This window comes from Chenopodium album, chromosome 5 (genome assembly GCF_948465745.1).
Source record: "Chenopodium album chromosome 5, dcCheAlbu1.1, whole genome shotgun sequence".
Taxonomy (NCBI): domain Eukaryota; kingdom Viridiplantae; phylum Streptophyta; class Magnoliopsida; order Caryophyllales; family Amaranthaceae; genus Chenopodium; species Chenopodium album.
In genome coordinates, this window is record NC_137838.1 from 4,410,340 (window position 1) to 4,428,236 (window position 17,897).

Consider the following 17,897-nt stretch of genomic DNA (forward strand, 5'->3'; position numbering starts at 1 on the left):
ACCAATTTGGTTGCTACAAGATTGCATAATTGACAAAATTCCACTAATATATACTTTCTTGCAAGACTCATGAAATGATCTTACTGCCCAAAATTTTTACTTTTTCTTAAAATCCACTACTGACTTTTATAGTATAATTATTACACTGACAGTTTTTATACAAAAAGTTATTAGAAGACCACCAGATAATATAAATTTCCATTAGTAGGAAAAAGGAAAATTTCTAGAATAGGAAAATCAATAAGTGAACAACATTATAAGCCATGTAAATTTTAAACAGAATCAGAACATAAACAGTTCACCTCATGTTGTTCCACCATCAAAACTATTTTGCCTAGTACAATAATACAAAAGTTATATGATCAGAATAAGTTAAAAGGAAAATTATGCTCCCAATATTTTTATATCGTATGCCTTTTGTCCCATCTTTGGCTCTATATATATGTATCTATCAAGGGCTGCCAAACAGACCATGCTGAACTAACAATAAATATTTGTGAAGTATCATTATCCCACCGCCTTCTCCATCTCAAGACCGGGATTGTTAGTGTGATAATATGGGGGATAAACTACGGATAGCTGTTGGAATATTGGGTACACCCCTACACTCTAATCATGTAAATTAAATGAGTAACTCAAAAGGTTTACCATATATCTTATCTTGTGCAGGAAATTTGGCTTCTGCATTACTTTACGCATCACCCATGTACTGTGAACCTCTACCCAATTGTATCATCGACTTATATTTCTTCTCTTTCTTTTTCTCCATGATCATAAGATAACAAATTTTTATATAACTTTCAAATTTCTATGTTTTCCCAGATTAACATTTTCAACAGTCATAAAGAAGAAGAGCACTCAAGGGTTTTCATATGTCCCGTATAGTGTTGCTCTACTCAACGCTCTCATTTACACTTGGTATGGCTTACCTATTGTAAGCAAAGGATGGGAAAATTTCTCCCTCATCAGCGTCAATGGCCTAGGTTTCCTACTGGAATTTTCCTATGTCCTCGTCTATCTTTTCTTCTCTTCACCGAAGGGAAAGGTCAGTCCATTCAAACATCCTTGGAATCTTTTGATACTTCTACGAGTCAGAAACCTTTTTTTTTTCTTTTTCACGCAGTTTAGGGAACAAATGACTAATGTTCATAATTTAAGCAACATATTATTCAATGAAAAAAACTCTGTCAAGGCTTGCACAAAGATTTTGAAATATTTTCATGACATGATGCAGGTGAAAGTTGCAGCATTGACACTGACCTTTCTTGCACTATTCGTAGCCACAGCATTAATCTCTGCCTTTCTGTTGCACGATCATCATAAAAGGAAAGTATTTGTTGGGAGTGCAGGGTTGATAACTTCAACAGCACTGTATGGTGCCCCTCTTATTGCTGTGGTGAGTCTTCATAACTCATCATACTGTCTACAATCAAAACATCATGATCATGTAACATGAAATCTATCATGTTTTGACATATACTTCTCAACAAATAATAAATTATTGGACCCTTTTGACAAGGAATTAACATCTTACCTGGATATACTGCAGAAGCAAGTGATAACAACTAAAAGCGTGGAATTCATGCCCTTTAGTCTGTCACTCTTCACTCTACTTGCGAGTTGCTTCTGGGGGACTTATGGACTACTGAGTCATGATCTCTTTATCATGGTCTGTTAAAGTCCAGTAATCTTCACTTGCCATACTATCATCCTTGTACATTTCATAGCTTCGTAAACTGCTTTATGATTCTTCTAACTCGAATTTTATCCACTTGACAGTCACCTAATTTTGTTGGAATTCTCTTTGGCATCCTCCAACTGGTGGTTTATTGGAAATATAAAGGAAGAGGAATAGAGGAAGACACAAACAAATGGGATGCAGAGAAGATCACAGAGAAGCCCATCCAAGTGCAACAACTGGTAACTGAAGACGAGACAAAAAGCAAGAATTGAGTTATGCATACAGATTTCTACTTACACATGTAATCTATGTATGCCACACTGCGAATATAGGTCGCAATTGCATAATATGGTAACAAACAAGTTATTGGAAGAAATCCTTGTTCCTAGTAAGAAACTTTAAAAAAAAAAAAACAAAAAAAAAAAACAAGAATTTGAAATTAAATGCGTTTGTACCTGTAATAGGTATCAAAGTAGTCCCTTTACTGCCTTGCTAATCTTGACATCGCTATAGATGAACAGACTAACTTTTGTGTTATGCTAAAGTAGAGTCATTCTACAACTGTCTTCCTGTAAACATGAATAACAGGAAACTTATTTAGCATCCTTTCTTTATGAAATAGCACATCAAACGCAACTAACTGATTAAATATTCCACTTGAGTTATAAGCAATAAGATGAACAACAGAGGAATGGTACTACAAAAATCTACTAGCAATCGTTATAAAAATCAAATTTTGGCGAAATCTTGCAGCCTTGCAGGACCACCTTTGCAAATGCCAACAACAGATTAACAAAGAAAGAAACCATAGTACTTATTTTGGTACAAAAGACAGTGTACAAGGTTTTTTCGATGACAAAAAACTATGATGAGAGTTTTATATTAAAATTCTAAGAATTAAAGATATTTAACCTTCCCTAATACATTATCTGATATTGATAGGTAAATGATTGAACCAAGTTAGGAATAAATAAAGTCATGAAGGCCAATAGCATCGAATTTTAAGGCTCGTACCGGGTTAACACAATCAACACAGATTCTATCAACATTTCAAGCATTAAACAAGACAACATCTAGTCCTGTTAATTGCAAATAGATTCAATTTCATGACATTGAAGAACAGTTATATAATCCACCAATTTCAAAAACTGTAAAAGTACCATAATTAACCAAATTATGTAGAAGCACACACAATTGATCACAAACCCATAGCATGAACACTATATTGTCTAATCAAAGTTTCACAAATTCAATTGGGAACAAACTCCAACAACAACATACTTCCTTTAACATTCGAATGTGACATTAAATCAAGATATAACTTACATATAGTTCATTGGCCACAAACTCCAACAACAACATACTTCCTTTGTTAGAATAAAGTGTACCCATTTTGACTTTAACATTTCGTACGAAACAGCTTTGACCATTAAGAAAGAATTTTTAAAAATTAAAACTTTAAAAATATACACTTGTACATTGAAGTGATGAAGTTAACCCAAAAAACAATTAAAATAGTGATATTTAATTCACATATTATTACTACGTAATAAAAGATGGTAACGTAAAAGTCCACTGTAAAACGGAGGAGGTAGGATTAACTAATTGCAATGTATTTGGTACGATGAGATCAAAGCAAACAAAATTAAGAAATTAATAATCCATACAAGGCAAAGAATCGTGTATACCTCATATATCTTGGGATTGGTGTAACCAGTAAGCAGTGTTTTGCAAGTGACTAAAGCTTGATTAGGCATTTCGTCGAACAGTTAGACTGCAATCGCCTACATTTACTTCGGTTCAATTTTTTGAGCAAAATGAAATGAAAGGAAAACTATACTCTCTTTGTGTTTTGTGATAATTAAAGATATTTGATGATTAAATTATACACTAACATACGTGAACCGATGAGAAAGTAAAATGTGTATATTTGCAAAATATGTTTTATAATAGGTTAATTGTTAATTCAATTGAGTTTTCAAGCTATATACTTTGAAAACAACAGAGGAAAATAAAAGGGTCCCTTACAGAAATGGAACTTAAGATTTAATTTTTACCACTAGACCTAACTTTGTTTGATACTCAATCACATTATCTTTGTTTGTACGGTTATGTACTTCTCGATTCATCTTCATAGTACCTTTTGAATTATGTAAATAACCTTTATATTTTATTTTATTTTTCTTAAAAGGACACCGGTTTCTTTTTTGTTTTTTTTTTTTTTTTTTTTTTTTTTTTTTTTTTTTTTGTTGTCGTCCAATTTAAACCGAACCGAATGCATTATCTAGATTTGAAGATGTCAAAAACTTACTCAATTGTTCGACAATTCGACTAGACCCAAAAAATCTCGATTGATGAGATTTTAACTCATATAGATATAATAATTTAGCATAATTTTACTTTGAAATAGATCTAACCCGACATAACCTCACCAAATCCAACTTTGGTACGTGACCGGATTGATGTACACCTCGGTCAGTAAAGGAGGCGTTATTTAACAATTCCTTAAACAAACCACCTCCTCCGCTCCTCGTGCGCATTAAAAGCTTTGGGCTTATTTTTTAAATGAAAAAAACAAAGTATAAAAAAACAATAAAACGTGTCAAACCAATGTAAATCTTACACTTAGCTTGTGCATAAGCACCCTAACTCCATGCATGAAGACACGTATCACTTCAACTTAGCTTTTCTTCATCACTATTATATCATAACCCATTCTCTCTTATCATCATCATTTAAACTTTATGATAATCCTTTCTTCGTAAAGTTATCATATCAAACGATCCAAAATTAAAAATAAAAAATAAAAATGGTGAAACTAGCAAGTGCAAGAGAGAGTAGGCTATATGGGCCAAGACTAGCAAGAAATCGATCAGAATACATGAATGCTGGGCTATACTTGTTTGGTACAATCGTCTTATTAATGGGCTTTATAGCCCAATTCTCTAAGGAGCCCAAATCAGGGCTTCTCCTACTGTTGATTGGGTTTTTTCTTATCACCGCCGTTAATGTTCATGATTTGGTGGCCCACCTCGCTGGAATCGATTACCGGTTGCCGTTGATGGAGTTTGATATTCAACTTGCTCTTGTTGAGTTTGCTGTTCCTGTTGTTCAGATTCTTGGCTCGCTTTTGTCTTTCTTAGGCATCCTTTTCCTACTCATTCTGGTATGTTTTTTTTTTTTTAACTTATTTTGTTACATTTTAATTTTGGTACTCGTACAGTCGTATACGACCACCACCCGTTACCTAACTATTGCAACGTGCTACAATTTGGTGCCCTTAATGATACGGTACACGGAATAATCACTTTTGGTTTATGTAGCCAACTTTACTTAAGGCTTTGATTGATTGGTTGATGAAAATGCAAATAATCATTTGATATTATTATTAAATTTGGGAATATTATTATTGATGATTTGAAATTTAATCAATTTTGTTCTTACTTTTATTTTGCATAGCTAAATAGCTAATGCCATAAGGAAATGTCTAGTGTCAACCCATTTTGACGGTTTGCTTAATTGAATTGAAAAATATATTTATAAGTATTTTATTAAACTTGGCATCGGTTCTTCCGCCGCAATGACAAGATATTTGATTTATTTATTTGATAAAAAGAGGATTTCATGTGGATAATATATACAACTAAGACAATGTGGGTAATATCACATCTACTACGTACTAAATTACATTTCATCAATCAATTCATTAGAATACTAAATAATTCTGTAAAGAGATTTAATAATTAAGTAAGAAACAAATTGGAGATCTTATTATGTATGGTTAGCTGTAGTATTCTAATTAGGATATCTTTAAAAATTAATTACCTGCAGGAAGAGAAGGGTGTTTATTACAGCAGTTTAGAAAGGCATGCCTTGAACATGCTGATTGCCGGGCCAGTTTTATGGCTTATTGGTTCGATACACAATTCATGTCAAATCTACGAAAGAGCTGATGGCCATATTCAAATATTGCAAGAGAGTGTCAACATTCCCTTTTTATTGGCAAGCTTATTGTTTGTTGTTGGTGCAATTCTCAATAGTCGCGAACAATCAAGATGGATTTACCATGGCCTCATGTTACTTGTAAGTCATTTTTTCTTAAATTGATGTCATGAAACCTTATAATTTGTCAATATGTATGTTTTTAGCTAATTAAATTGTTGTACATTATAAATTTACGACTTCAACAAATGATATAGTGTTGGAATGCATGCAGGGGAAAACATGGGTATGGTTGGGAATATTTGGGAGCTTACTATTGTTCATAGGAGGATTAATGAATGTGGTGAAGGTGTTCAAGATGCAGCAAATGAATGGACTACGTTTAGAGAAGCTACGAGGAGGGGCTCAAGAAGGGTTAATTCGAGTGAGAGAAGGTCGAGTTCCTCTGATGAATGAGGAAAATCTTTCTTCTCGTCGATTACAATCAGGGGCTGAGCCAAAAGGGTTTGATCCGGCAACCCCTTATAAAGATGTTCTTGTTGGTAACACTTGAATTATTAAACAAGTAATATAGGGTATGGAGCAATGTATAATGTAAATGACTTTCTCCATATTGATGATTGTGAATCATTTCTCGGCCTATTTGAGTAACAAGTTTGTTGCTAGAATCTTTTTATTAGTTTTTTTCGATACAAAACTCCTTTAATATTCGTGTGTTATTGTATAACTTTCTCTTTAATCTCTCCCTTATGTGACAATTTCTCAAGTACAAACATCAAGGCTATAGAATCTCATGTGTAATCTTTTTGTTGTTTTCACAAAATTTACAAAAAATTATAGAAAAGGTAAGATACTTGCATAATTTTCCAATTTATCAAAACAGGTAACATTTAGATTGCTTTCATGCCGTGTCAACTTTGTATTTTAGTACGGGATAATACCGATAACACCTGTTAATTAGCCGATAACAACACAATAAGCCCATGATTATATATTGATTATCTTATCGGCTCAACTCCACTAACGGCCTTCTTCTTGGCCACGTGAAGAGCTGCTTTAAGCCACGTGGGCACCTGCTGCCTACAAGGTCGGTGTGCCAGCTTAGTTGTCTTTCTATAAATACCCAAGCATATCTTCATTACAAGGTACAATCTCTCTCTCTCTCTAAACACTCTCTCTCTTCATCCTTTCTTCTCATCAGATCACTAACTTTAGCATCGGAGCGGTTGTCCCCGGACAACTCCGGATTAGCTTATCTATGTCGACTGTGCAGGTACATAATTGGACGGTAAACCTTTACCAACCCTCAAGGATTAACGGTACCGAAGCTCACCCGGAACAATTTTATCTCGCTATTTTGGTACTCGTGTTAGTTTTACTCGTGTTGTCTTATCGTGTTATAGATTAGCTCTAATTTTTCCTATGTGAACCGGTATTCAACACCCCTTCCCCTAAATGTCGGCCTTCGAGGCCCTAAAATAATCGACGCTCGTAATAGGCTGGGAAAGTAAAAGCGTTTAATAAAAGCGTTTTTCAGAATTTTACTTAACATCACTACTTCAGAATTCAGATAAATAGAAATGAAATCACCCATAATTTGAAACCCATAAACGCAAGATTTGACAAGTTTTCGCTCATCAGTCTTCAGGTACACTTTCTCTCTCTACAATTTCCAGGGTTTTGATTATGCTGCTTTAATCAGAAATTACTGTTATACTGTTTGATATACGTACAATTGCATCACAACAATGTTGAATTTACGCCCAATTATTTCATCAACAATGTCGTTAAACCCTAGTTTTTCAAGTTTCACCGGAAATTTTCACAATGCTTGTTTAAGTGTTTATGCTTTCAATTGAACTTAAATCTTTAGTGTTTCTGATCATTCTTTGTTGCTGCAACTCATACAATCAATGTGATTTTGGAGAAATTGAAATTGTCTAGGATTAATCAATTAGGGTTTAACTCAATTGTTTGTTTAGACTTTAGATAGTGATTTTGATTAGAAATTAGTAGACGAATTTGCTGTAATTGACATTGTTGATTGTTCCCACTATTTGAGCAGGATGTTACATCAGAAAATTGCTGCAATAGCTTGTATGTTTAGTTCTGTTATGATATCAGTGGGATTTCTTGCTCAATTTACGTCGTACTCGAAATATGGGGCGGTTTGGCTTATGTTTGGTTTTTACGGGATGACGATGGTGAATGTTTGGTATTTTCTTGTGCGCAATGTCAAAGCTCAGGAAGTGCATGTTTTCGACCTGGTTGTTAATCTGGTTCGGCTTGTTGGCATAATTCTTGCCTTACTGGGTGAAATCTCAATCACCATCATCAAGGTATATGTACTAGTAGTAATTTTGTTTTCGGGTTTTTTGAATTGTGCCATTCGATTGCTTAGTTGCTGGTTTACAATATGTAAGAAACAAGATACAACAATGTTTGTTATTAATATAGTCTGTCTAATCTGTATGCAGGGTCCTGTTTGGTTGTTGTGGGTCGGTGTCATTGGCTGCATACTGATGTTTGTTGGAGGTGTGGCGAATCTGGCAAAAGAAATCTGGATCGAGACGTTGGAAGAAAAGAGCTCAGCCCCGGTGAAGCAAGGCGAGTAATGGTTTGGTGGTTTTCCCTACATAGAGTGTTAACATTCTGATATCGAGTTCTTGGGTTATCATGGCTTGTATAAAGGTACTATAACTGAATTTTTTGCTATCATGGTTTGTAAAGAGGTATAGCAAGTTAACTCGTAGGTATATACTATGCATTTATGCATATCACAATAGTATGACAGATTGGCAGGTTTTAGATGTTGAGGCGTTGATGAAATTTTGCTGATAAATACTAGTATTACTACTAAGACAAGCATCTAAGTGCTAAAACTATACTGTATCACTCTCACAGTGAAAATTTTACGCATCACTCAGAGACACTTTGGGGGAAAGATGTTCTTGTTGGTAACACTTGAATTGAAGGGTTAATATAGGGGATGTAGCAATGTATTATGTCTATGACTTTCTGCGATCCATATTGATGAAATATTGATGATTTTGGAATCGTTTCTCGGCCTATTTGAGTAACAAGTTTGTTGCTAGAATCGTTTAATAGTTTTGTTTGATACAGCTTGAAACTTCTTTGATATTCTTGCTTTAATACCTTTCTCTTTAATCTCTCCCTTGTGTGATAATTCTCAAGTACAACCATCAAGGCTATAGAGCTCTGAACGACCAGTGGAACAAAATAATGAGTGAGGTTGCATCATTTCATTGGAAATTAGAGTTGATGCATACATCGAAGTCCAATATTAACTAAAGAAAAAAATGCAAATTTTAGCTAGATTTTAGGATCGTTGGTTTAAATAGCCTATAAATAGTTTAAGTATGAATCGCATGCCAAAATCACACGTCAATTGGTGTAATTAATGTTTAATTTACTTCAATAACCTAACACCTTGAGGACGCTTGTTAGCTTTTGCCAATTATTTATACTAATTTATTTTAAGCCTCCCATTATAAGTAGGTATGTAATCATCCATTTGTTTCATGAGTTCTACTATGTTATTGTACTATTAACTATTGTAATAACAAAAACAAGGAAATGTGAAAATGAAATCACTCATGCTATTCATTATACTTGAAAAAAAAAATGAGGCTGAAAGCCCAAAAATAAAGAAATATCAATAGATGAAATAAACTAATAATAATAAAAAGATAATTTGACATTGCCCTTTAAAAAAACGCTTAGACTCATCATCTCATGTTCATTTTTTTGTTGCTCATAAAATTTATGAATAATTATGGAAAACATAAGATACTTGCATAATTTGGCGATCTATCAAAATAGGTCACGTTTATATTACTTTCATGTTGTGTCAACTTTGTGTTTTATCTTAGTATTTTAGTACTCACATCAATTTCGATCATATTGTTGTGTCTGGGTTATAGATGGTCAGTTCTAATTCTTCCTATCAGAACCGGGTTGGTTATTCAACACCCCTAATGAGCCCTTCCCCCAAATGTTGGCCTTGAGGCTCTAAAATAATCGACGCTCATAATAGCAAAGTAAAAGCGTTAAATAAAAGCGTTTTCTCAAGTACAAGTGTACAAGGTACAACCATCAAGGCTATAGAGCTCTGAACGAACAGTGGAACAAAATAATGAGTGAGGTTGCATCATTTCATTGGAAATTAGAGTTGATACATACATCGGAGTCTAATATTAACTTAAGAAAAAAAATGCAAATTTTAGCTAGATTTGAGGATTGTTGATTTATATAACCTATAAATAGTTTAAGTATGAATCGTATGCCAAAATCACAGGTCGATTGGTGTAATTAATTTACTTCAATAACCTAACGCCTTGACGCTTATTAGCTTTTTCCTTCATAATAGGAAAGTAAAAGCGTTAAGTAAAAGCGTTTTTTAGAATTTCACTTAACATCACTACTTCAGAATTCAGATAAATAGAAATCATTCAAAAATTGAAACCCATAAAAAGAGAAAAACCCAAGATTTGACAAGCTTTCGCTCATCAATCTTCAGGTACACTTTCTCTCTCTATAATTTCTAGGGTTTTGATTATGCTTTAATCAGAAATGACTGATATACTGTTTCATTTACGTACAATTGCATCAACAATGCTGAATTTACACCCAATAATTTCATCAACAATGTAGTTGTTAAACCTTAGTTTTTCAAGTTTCATCGGAAAATTTCACAATGCTTCCTTGTTTTTGCTTTCAATTCAACTTAAATCTTTAGTGTTTCTGATCATTCTTTGTTGCTGCAACTCATACAAACAATGTGATCTTGGGGAAATTGAAATTGCCTAGGATTAATCAATTAGGGTTTAACTCGATTGTTTGTTTATATAGTCGTTTGATTTGAAATTAGTAGACTCGAATTTGCTCTAATTGACATCGTTCCCACTGTTTGAGCAGGATGAATCGTGTGAAAATTGCTGCATTATCTTACATACTGAGCTCTGTTATGATATTAATGGGGTTTATTGCTCAATTTACGTCGTACTCAAAATATGGGGCGGTTTGGTGTATGTTTGGTTTTGGCGTGATATCGTTGATGAGCTTTTGGTATGTGCAAATGCTCACTGTCAAAGCTCCATTTTACAAGGAACTGTTTGTTTTCGAGCTGGTTTGTAGTGTGAGTCAGGTTTTTGGCTTAATTCTTGCCTCTCTGGGTGACTTCTCAATCTACATCTTCAAGGTATATATACTTGGTAGTTATTTTGTTTTCGGGTTTTTCGAATTGTGCCATTCGATTGCTTTGTTGCTAGTTTACAAATGTAAGAAACAAGATTACAATGTTTGTTATTAATCAAGTCTGTCGAATCTGTATACAGGGTCCTGCTTGGTTCGTGTGGGTCGGTATTGCTGGGTGTCTACTGATGCTCGTGGGAGGTGTGGCGCTTCTGGTAAAAGAAATCGTGATCGAGAAGTTGGAAGGAGAGAGCTTACTCCCGGTGAACCAAGGCGGGCTGAAGAAGTAAAGGTTTTGGTGGTTTTCCCTATAGAGTTTTAACATTCTGATATCATGTTCTTGTATAACATGGCTTGTATAAAGGTACTGCAAGTAACTCGTAGGTATTATGCATTTATGCATATCACAATAGTATATTAGTATGGCAGGTTTGAGATCGATGTTGAGGCGTAGATGAACTTTTGTTGATAAATACTAGAATTACTACTAAGATGAGCATCTAAGTGCTATAATTACACTTATCACTCTCATTGTGAAAATTTTCTCGTCTAATTGCAAAATACTTTGTTATTCATGGTAATTGCAAATTACTTTCTTATACACTTGGTTCATGCTTCTTTTGTTCAATATCAATTTAAAGCTTGCACATTTGGATTTAAGAAATTCCATCCCCCCACCCCAAAACCAAAATGAAATGCTGCAGCAATATGAGCGTCAACTTAATTTTATTTTGATAACATCATCAGAGACACAAGTTCAGCCAGAGGCATGCAGAGGTAAAAACACGAGCCTTCGCAACTGTAAATTCCTTGCTCGTTGCGAAGGCTTAGCGCCGTGTAAACCACATGGAGAGTTTGTTCTCCATGTCCATATTTCACTGCATTGTGGACAAAGCTTAGAGTCGTGTAAACCACATGTAGAGTTTGTTCTCGAACACAAGCTCATCACCCTAAATATTTACAAATTTAAAAAGTTGTGATAAAACACATGTATATCGGTGTAAATTATGCTTAGGTACTTTAAACCTTTTTTTTTTTTTTTTTTTTTTTTTACTCATGATAAAAAGATGCTATAATTTGACATTGCACTTTTTAAAAAATGCGTAGTCCCGTGATCTCGTCTTCATTTTTTTTTTTGTCCACAAAACTTATTAATTAAAGATTATGTAAAAGACTAAAAGGTAAGATACTTGCATAATTTGACAATTTATAAATACGAACTGTAATTAAGCTGTTTTTATGTTGGGTCAACTTTGTATTTTTTTTTCCTCTCAATACTTAGTGCGGATACGCGCACATCATAACTAATCATGTCCAATAAGTTATTTCGATTTGACGTTATATTATAACTTTATTAGTTGCTAGTAGTGTTAATGAGAGAAAATATATAAACAAATAACTTTTTTTTGAGTATAAATGTTCCCACAATATTCTGAAGAGTTAAAAAAACACAATTAACATTAATGAGGGCAATATATGTAAATAAACATTTTATGGACATAATTATTTCAACATTGTCCATAAATGCGTGGCCATACTTTCAAAAGGGGTAAATACGCAAATAAACATTTTTATATTGTCGCATTACTATTTATAGAGTTTCTAATACTTTTAAAAAGGTAGGTACGTAAATAAATATTGTTAGGGGTATTATCGTCTCATTGCTAATCATAAGAGTTTTCTCATATTTTTAAGAAAAGGTAGGGATTTTGACACTCATACAAGTTTTGATCCTATTGTTGTGTCGTGTGGTGTGTTTTTAGAGGCCAATAAACATTCGACTATTCGTGAGTAAGGGTCTGTTCTCTTACGTTGAAATTCAGTTTAATTCAGTTCAGTTCAGCTCAGTTTAGTTCAGTTCAGCTTAACTCAGCTCAATTCAGTTCAGCTCCTAATTTCCTTCTCTTATAAAATATTCAGTTCAGTTCAGTTCAGTTCAGCTCAATTCAGTTCAGTTCAGTTCAGTTCAGCTCAGCTCAGCTCAGTTCAGTTCAGTTCAGTTCAACTGAGTTTAATCAATGAGAACAGGTCCTAAGTATAGGCCCATATCTAGTATAGTCCATACCAAATTCTTTTTATGATTTCAGTTTATATTGTTATTATTGACAAATATATTGTTACTAGATGAAGCCCGTGCGATGCACGGTTTGTTTGAATTTTATAAAAAATATATTTTTTTTTGTATTTATGTACTAATTTGTTACATATTTAGATAAAATTTCTAACATTAAAAGATAATATTTTATATTTAATTAATTTAAACTTAGAAATATCATTCGCCAATTTTTGTTACGTGGCATTTGAATTAATTAATTCTAAAAGAAATTATTAATCTCTTATTTAATTGGATACCACTAAAATTTATAATCCTACGTGACGCACTAAAAAATTAAACCATACGTGGCTCTCTAAAAACTCCCCTTTTTATATATATATATATATATATATAAGATTAGATTGTTGATTTTATGCTGATATTTTTTTTTTTTATTGTTATTATTCCAATGAGATTTTCCATGAAAACCTGATAGCGACCCACCAGGCCTCTTCATAAGTATAGGTCCATACCAAATTTTCCGACTGCCAGCAGGAATTCTATTAGCCCCTTACGTGGAACTGTGGAAGTATAAAATTACACTTAAATTCAGATAAAGAATTTTACTGAAATCAAAAAATTGACCCGTGAGATTTAACAAGTTTCACCGGAGAAGCTTTTTCTGTGTTCGCTCACCAATTTCGAGGTACATCTTCTCTCTATAATTTCTAGGGTTTTGATTATACTTTAGTTAGAAATTACTGATATACTGTTTAATTTACGCCCAATTGCATCACCAATGTCGTTGTAGAACCCTAGTTTGTCAATTTTATCGGAAAGTTTTAGGATGCTTGTTTTTGTTTTCAATTCAACTTAATCTTTAAGGTTTTTTATCATTAATGAATTAGGGTTTAACTCAATTGTTTGTTTAGAAAGTGAATTTGATTAGAATTTCATAGACGAATTTGTTCTAATTGACATTGTTCCCACTGTTTGAGCAGGATGAATTGTATGAAAATTATTGCGGCATTTCATATGTTGAGTTGTGGTATGATATTTCTGGGGTTTCTTGCTCAATTTACGTCGTTCTCGAAAGATGGGCATATGGTTATTATGTGTGGTTATGCCATGTATATAGTGGTGTGTTTATGGTTTATCAAAATCAATCCCAAGACTCCAAAGGAACAGCGCGTTTACGAGTGGGTTTATTGTGTGTGTCAACTTTTTGGCACAATTCTTTCCTGTCTGGGCACAATCAATTTCAAGGTATCCAGTAGTAATTTTGTTTTCGAGTTTCCGAATCATGTCATTCCATTGTTTGGAGTTCGTTTGGTATCGTTGTGCTTTTCCTTTTTGGTTTTTTGTTTTTCAAAATTATACTGTACTTCGTATGTTATACTATGTCATATAATTAGTCACAAATTGGTTAAACACTTAAACTTATTAAAACCATGATAATTTACGAAACTGACAACAGATGAAGTGGAAAAACTAGCCCTTAGTTGCTGGTTTACAATATGTATGTTATTGATGAGGTCTGTCTAATCTTTATGCAGGGTCCTAATACATATGTTTGGGCCGGGGTTGCGGCCGGTGGGAATCTGCTGTTGTTCGTCGGAGGTGCGGTGCTTTTGGCAAAAGAAATTCGGATCGAGCAGCTTCAAAGAAAGATCCTCCCGGTGAATCAAGGCGAGCTGTAGTAGTTTTGTAATTGGTTTTCCTATAGAGTTTTAACATTCTGAATTCATTTTTTTGGGGGGTTATCATAGTTTGTGTAAAGGTACTTAACTGAATTTTTTGTTATCATGGATTGTACATACTAGTAGGTAAATAGCAAGTTACTCGTAGGTAGGTATTATGGCATTTAGATGTTGAGGCGTTGGTGAATTTCTAGTGAAAGTTGCATATATCACTCTCACAATCAAAGTTTTCTAATTCTCTGATTATTAATGATAGTTTTAAGAAAATCATAGTCATACTACGGAGTAATGGCTAGTAAATCTTTCTCATGAATGTCATGATTATGGATTTTAAATAAGATCATGAGTTTTTCGAACTTTTATTTTTGGTAGTGGTAATCAAAATGAAATGCAGCCAATATATTAACGGCCATAATTTTGGAGTAAACCAGACATGGTTGGATTAATCTAATACGAAGTACTTATATATACTGTACTTTACTGGGTTCATGCTTCTTTTGTTTAAACTCTGAATTGTTCAAGATCAATTTAAAGTAAAAGCTTGCACATTGGGATTTAAGATTAAGCTCTGTCAAGTTGAAGATTGAATAGTGTCTAATTCGTACCCACCTTAGTTTGGATAGGGTTTAGACTTTAGATCTTTGAATAATTGTACTAACTCCGGTCCAAATTACTCGCAACTTTAAAATATTTTATATCTCACAAATAATACCCCAAAGTTGCCAGTAATTTGGACCGGAGGTAATATATTTATTATATTTATAAGGATAGAAAAATTAGAAGGAAAAAAAAAAAAAACAATCATATGGAAGAAAAAAAAATAGAGACTCAATTATACTTCAAAATCTACCAAGAGTCCACAAGAGAAAGACATTGAATTTTTAATAGAAGCAAAGAAGTACGAAGTATTTGATTAGATTTTAGATAATTTGATGATTAGATCTTAATTTCGCTACATATTACTTTGCCTTTACCACTAATCTACCAACTCAATTCTACATATCTATCTTATACAATAACATTATATATGTAATTTTGGGGCCTCTTATATTTGAAGGCCCTTTGAGCGCCGCACCGGTTGCACCACCCCTGTCTCTCTCAATTGGGCAAGCCCCGAATCACTCATTCTCTCTCGCGAGATTGTATTAACTGTGGTGATGGAGGGTGTATTACCAGCAACAACGTTGAAATTAGTGTTGAGCATCTCTGTCATCCCCCAACGTTAACAAGAATTATGTCCAAGAGCTCCTTGACAAAGCTCATCGGGTTATTAATTTCAAGGTGAAAAGGTCAGCTATACCCTTTGGGATTGACTAAGCCCTTAATTTGACCTTAGTTTTATTCCTAGGATTTTTATTTTATTTAGCGACAAAACCGCTGCAGATGGTGGTGTCAACAATGGCAGTGGACAGTTTAATAGGTGAAGCTTGAACATGATGAAAATGGTGTTATCGAAGATAGCTTCAATGGAGGAAGCAGCTTAGACACCATTATTAGCGTTAACAAATGAAGTTATGATATGCATGGGCTATGGTTGTTCGTGATTAAGCATTGACGAATCACAAGTATGAGCTAGCTGTTATGACTATGCACTAGATTGACAAAATATGTTAATAATAAAGATAAACTGGGGCGAGCATTAATTGCCTTAAAACTAAATTTTAAAATTGATTAAAGAGCTCAAAAAAGAAATTTCATTCAATTTAAGAAACTCCGTATTATAAAATAACCGAACAAAGTTCCTTGTAAAACAATCCTTATGACTTATGCATTGTCAAGCTAGCAACAAAACTACTAGGGAAACACATTTCATTCAAAATTATTAATTTAAAACGAGATAAATTAATTCAAATTAAATTATTTCGAGATCCAAGGACTATGAGGAAAAAAGCCCATACTCATGTGTTCAGATTTGTTAATAGTATCCTAGCTATCTTACCACTAATTCATTTGCCATGAGTTTGGATTAGTTAATAATATTCTCATCTTACCACTAAATGAGCCATTCCATTATGTTTATGAGCCATTCCATTATGTTAACATGATAAATTGAAATAACACATTACCCTTTCAAGAAAATTTAAAATATTCACAAGACACTTTACTTAACGCATTATAGAATTGCAATAGATATTTTGCGAATTTACGTAGCAAATTATACCTTCAACTATTCAAGTAACGGTGTGACGCTTTTACATAAGATCAATGTATTTACAATAATCCTTGGCTAGTGGTAAGCGGTAACACCCCATTTATTAAAAATATACACCATAATTGATAAATATATAGTAGAAAAATACAAATAGACAACCCCCTAATGGCACCGGTTCAGGCTAAACCGGTGGCAAAAACCGGCCTAAAAATGAGCAGGTTTTTAAACAAAGAGAAATGGTACCAGTTCAGCTCAAACCGGTGCCAAAAATAAAAAAGGCACCGGTTTGAACCGGTGCCTTTACGAATCGGTTTTTAATTATTAAAAAAAAAACCCGCCCATTTAAATTCCCCCAAACCCTAAATGAGCCTGCCTATTCTCTCTCCTCTCCTCCTCTTTCCTTCTTGCTCACCAAGTCACCATCGATCTCCTTCATTTCGTTATCTTTCTGAAACTCCTCCTCCTTTCTATCACTCGAAGACAACAACAAATCGAAGACCAAAAACCGCCCATTTTAATCGATATCTTGGTTTTTTTTTTTACCATTTCAATCTATTTCTGGGTTTTGTTTTTCGATTTCAATTTTGATTGTGTTGTTTTCGATTTTGATGTTTTCGATTTCAATTTCGATTTTGATTTTGTTTTTCAAGTTGCATGCGGTTTTGGGGTTTTATTTTTGTGATTTTTAGGTTTCTTTTCGAGTTTCAAGTTATTTCGATTTTTGGGTTTCTTTTTTCGATTTTGTTTTTTTTTTTTTCTATTTCTGGGTTTTGTTTTTCGATTTCAATTTTGATTGTGTTGTTTTCGATTTTGATTTTGTTTTTCGATTTCAATTTCGATTTCGATTTTGATTTTGTTTTTCAAGTTGCATGCGGTTTTGGGGTTTTATTTTCGTGATTTTTAGGTTTTTTCGATTTTCATTTTTTTTTTTCAATCTCTGGGTTTATTTTATTTTTGTTTTCAAGTTTGTTTTAATCAAATTTTTAATCAATTTCGATTTTGATTTTTTTTTTCAGATTTCAATTTTTTTTTTCGATTACAATTTTTTTTGTTTTCTGGGTTTTTGTTCGATTTTAATTTTTTTTCGATTTCTAATTTTTTTCTGGGTTTATTCGAATGTTGTTATATTTATTTTTTGGGGTTTTTTAATCGAATTTAATTTTATTTATTTTC

The 17,897-nt window shown here is 33.3% G+C and overlaps 2 protein-coding genes and 2 long non-coding RNA genes across 4 annotated transcripts; all 4 read left to right on the top strand.

The window, feature by feature from the left end:
- The first annotated feature begins 458 nt into the window (after positions 1 to 458).
- Positions 459 to 2,106, top strand: LOC145630125 (bidirectional sugar transporter SWEET3-like). Its single transcript, XM_081682366.1, has 6 exons — positions 459 to 594; positions 670 to 706; positions 823 to 1,045; positions 1,235 to 1,396; positions 1,550 to 1,669; positions 1,780 to 2,106. The coding sequence occupies exons 1-6, from the start codon at positions 558 to 560 to the stop codon at positions 1,951 to 1,953; spliced, it is 753 nt and encodes a 250-aa protein (XP_081538492.1). The 5' UTR covers positions 459 to 557; the 3' UTR covers positions 1,954 to 2,106.
- Positions 2,107 to 4,404: 2,298 nt separating this feature from the next.
- LOC145631598 (uncharacterized) lies at positions 4,405 to 6,406 on the top strand. The gene is made up of 3 exons (XM_081683712.1): positions 4,405 to 4,847; positions 5,513 to 5,764; positions 5,898 to 6,406. The coding sequence occupies exons 1-3, from the start codon at positions 4,491 to 4,493 to the stop codon at positions 6,174 to 6,176; spliced, it is 888 nt and encodes a 295-aa protein (XP_081539838.1). The 5' UTR covers positions 4,405 to 4,490; the 3' UTR covers positions 6,177 to 6,406.
- Positions 6,407 to 9,959: 3,553 nt separating this feature from the next.
- On the top strand, positions 9,960 to 11,426 carry LOC145631600 (uncharacterized). The gene is made up of 3 exons (XR_014112408.1): positions 9,960 to 10,163; positions 10,562 to 10,844; positions 10,981 to 11,426. It is a non-coding gene; the product is annotated as an uncharacterized LOC145631600 (long non-coding RNA).
- Positions 11,427 to 13,348: 1,922 nt separating this feature from the next.
- On the top strand, positions 13,349 to 14,911 carry LOC145631599 (uncharacterized). The gene is made up of 3 exons (XR_014112407.1): positions 13,349 to 13,578; positions 13,874 to 14,138; positions 14,429 to 14,911. It is a non-coding gene; the product is annotated as an uncharacterized LOC145631599 (long non-coding RNA).
- The last annotated feature ends 2,986 nt before the right edge of the window (positions 14,912 to 17,897 follow it).

Bases quoted from the DNA above. Each gene is read 5' to 3' on its own strand.
- LOC145630125 (XM_081682366.1), top strand. From the start codon at position 558: ATGGGGGATAAACTACGGATAGCTGTTGGAATATTGG. The intron at 595-669 runs GTACACCCCTAC...TATCTTGTGCAG, and splicing joins GATAGCTGTTGGAATATTGG to GAAATTTGGCTTCTGCATTA. The intron at 1,397-1,549 runs GTGAGTCTTCAT...GATATACTGCAG, and splicing joins GTGCCCCTCTTATTGCTGTG to AAGCAAGTGATAACAACTAA.
- LOC145631598 (XM_081683712.1), top strand. From the start codon at position 4,491: ATGGTGAAACTAGCAAGTGCAAGAGAGAGTAGGCTATATGGGCCAAGA. The intron at 4,848-5,512 runs GTATGTTTTTTT...AATTACCTGCAG, and splicing joins TCCTTTTCCTACTCATTCTG to GAAGAGAAGGGTGTTTATTA. The intron at 5,765-5,897 runs GTAAGTCATTTT...GAATGCATGCAG, and splicing joins ACCATGGCCTCATGTTACTT to GGGAAAACATGGGTATGGTT.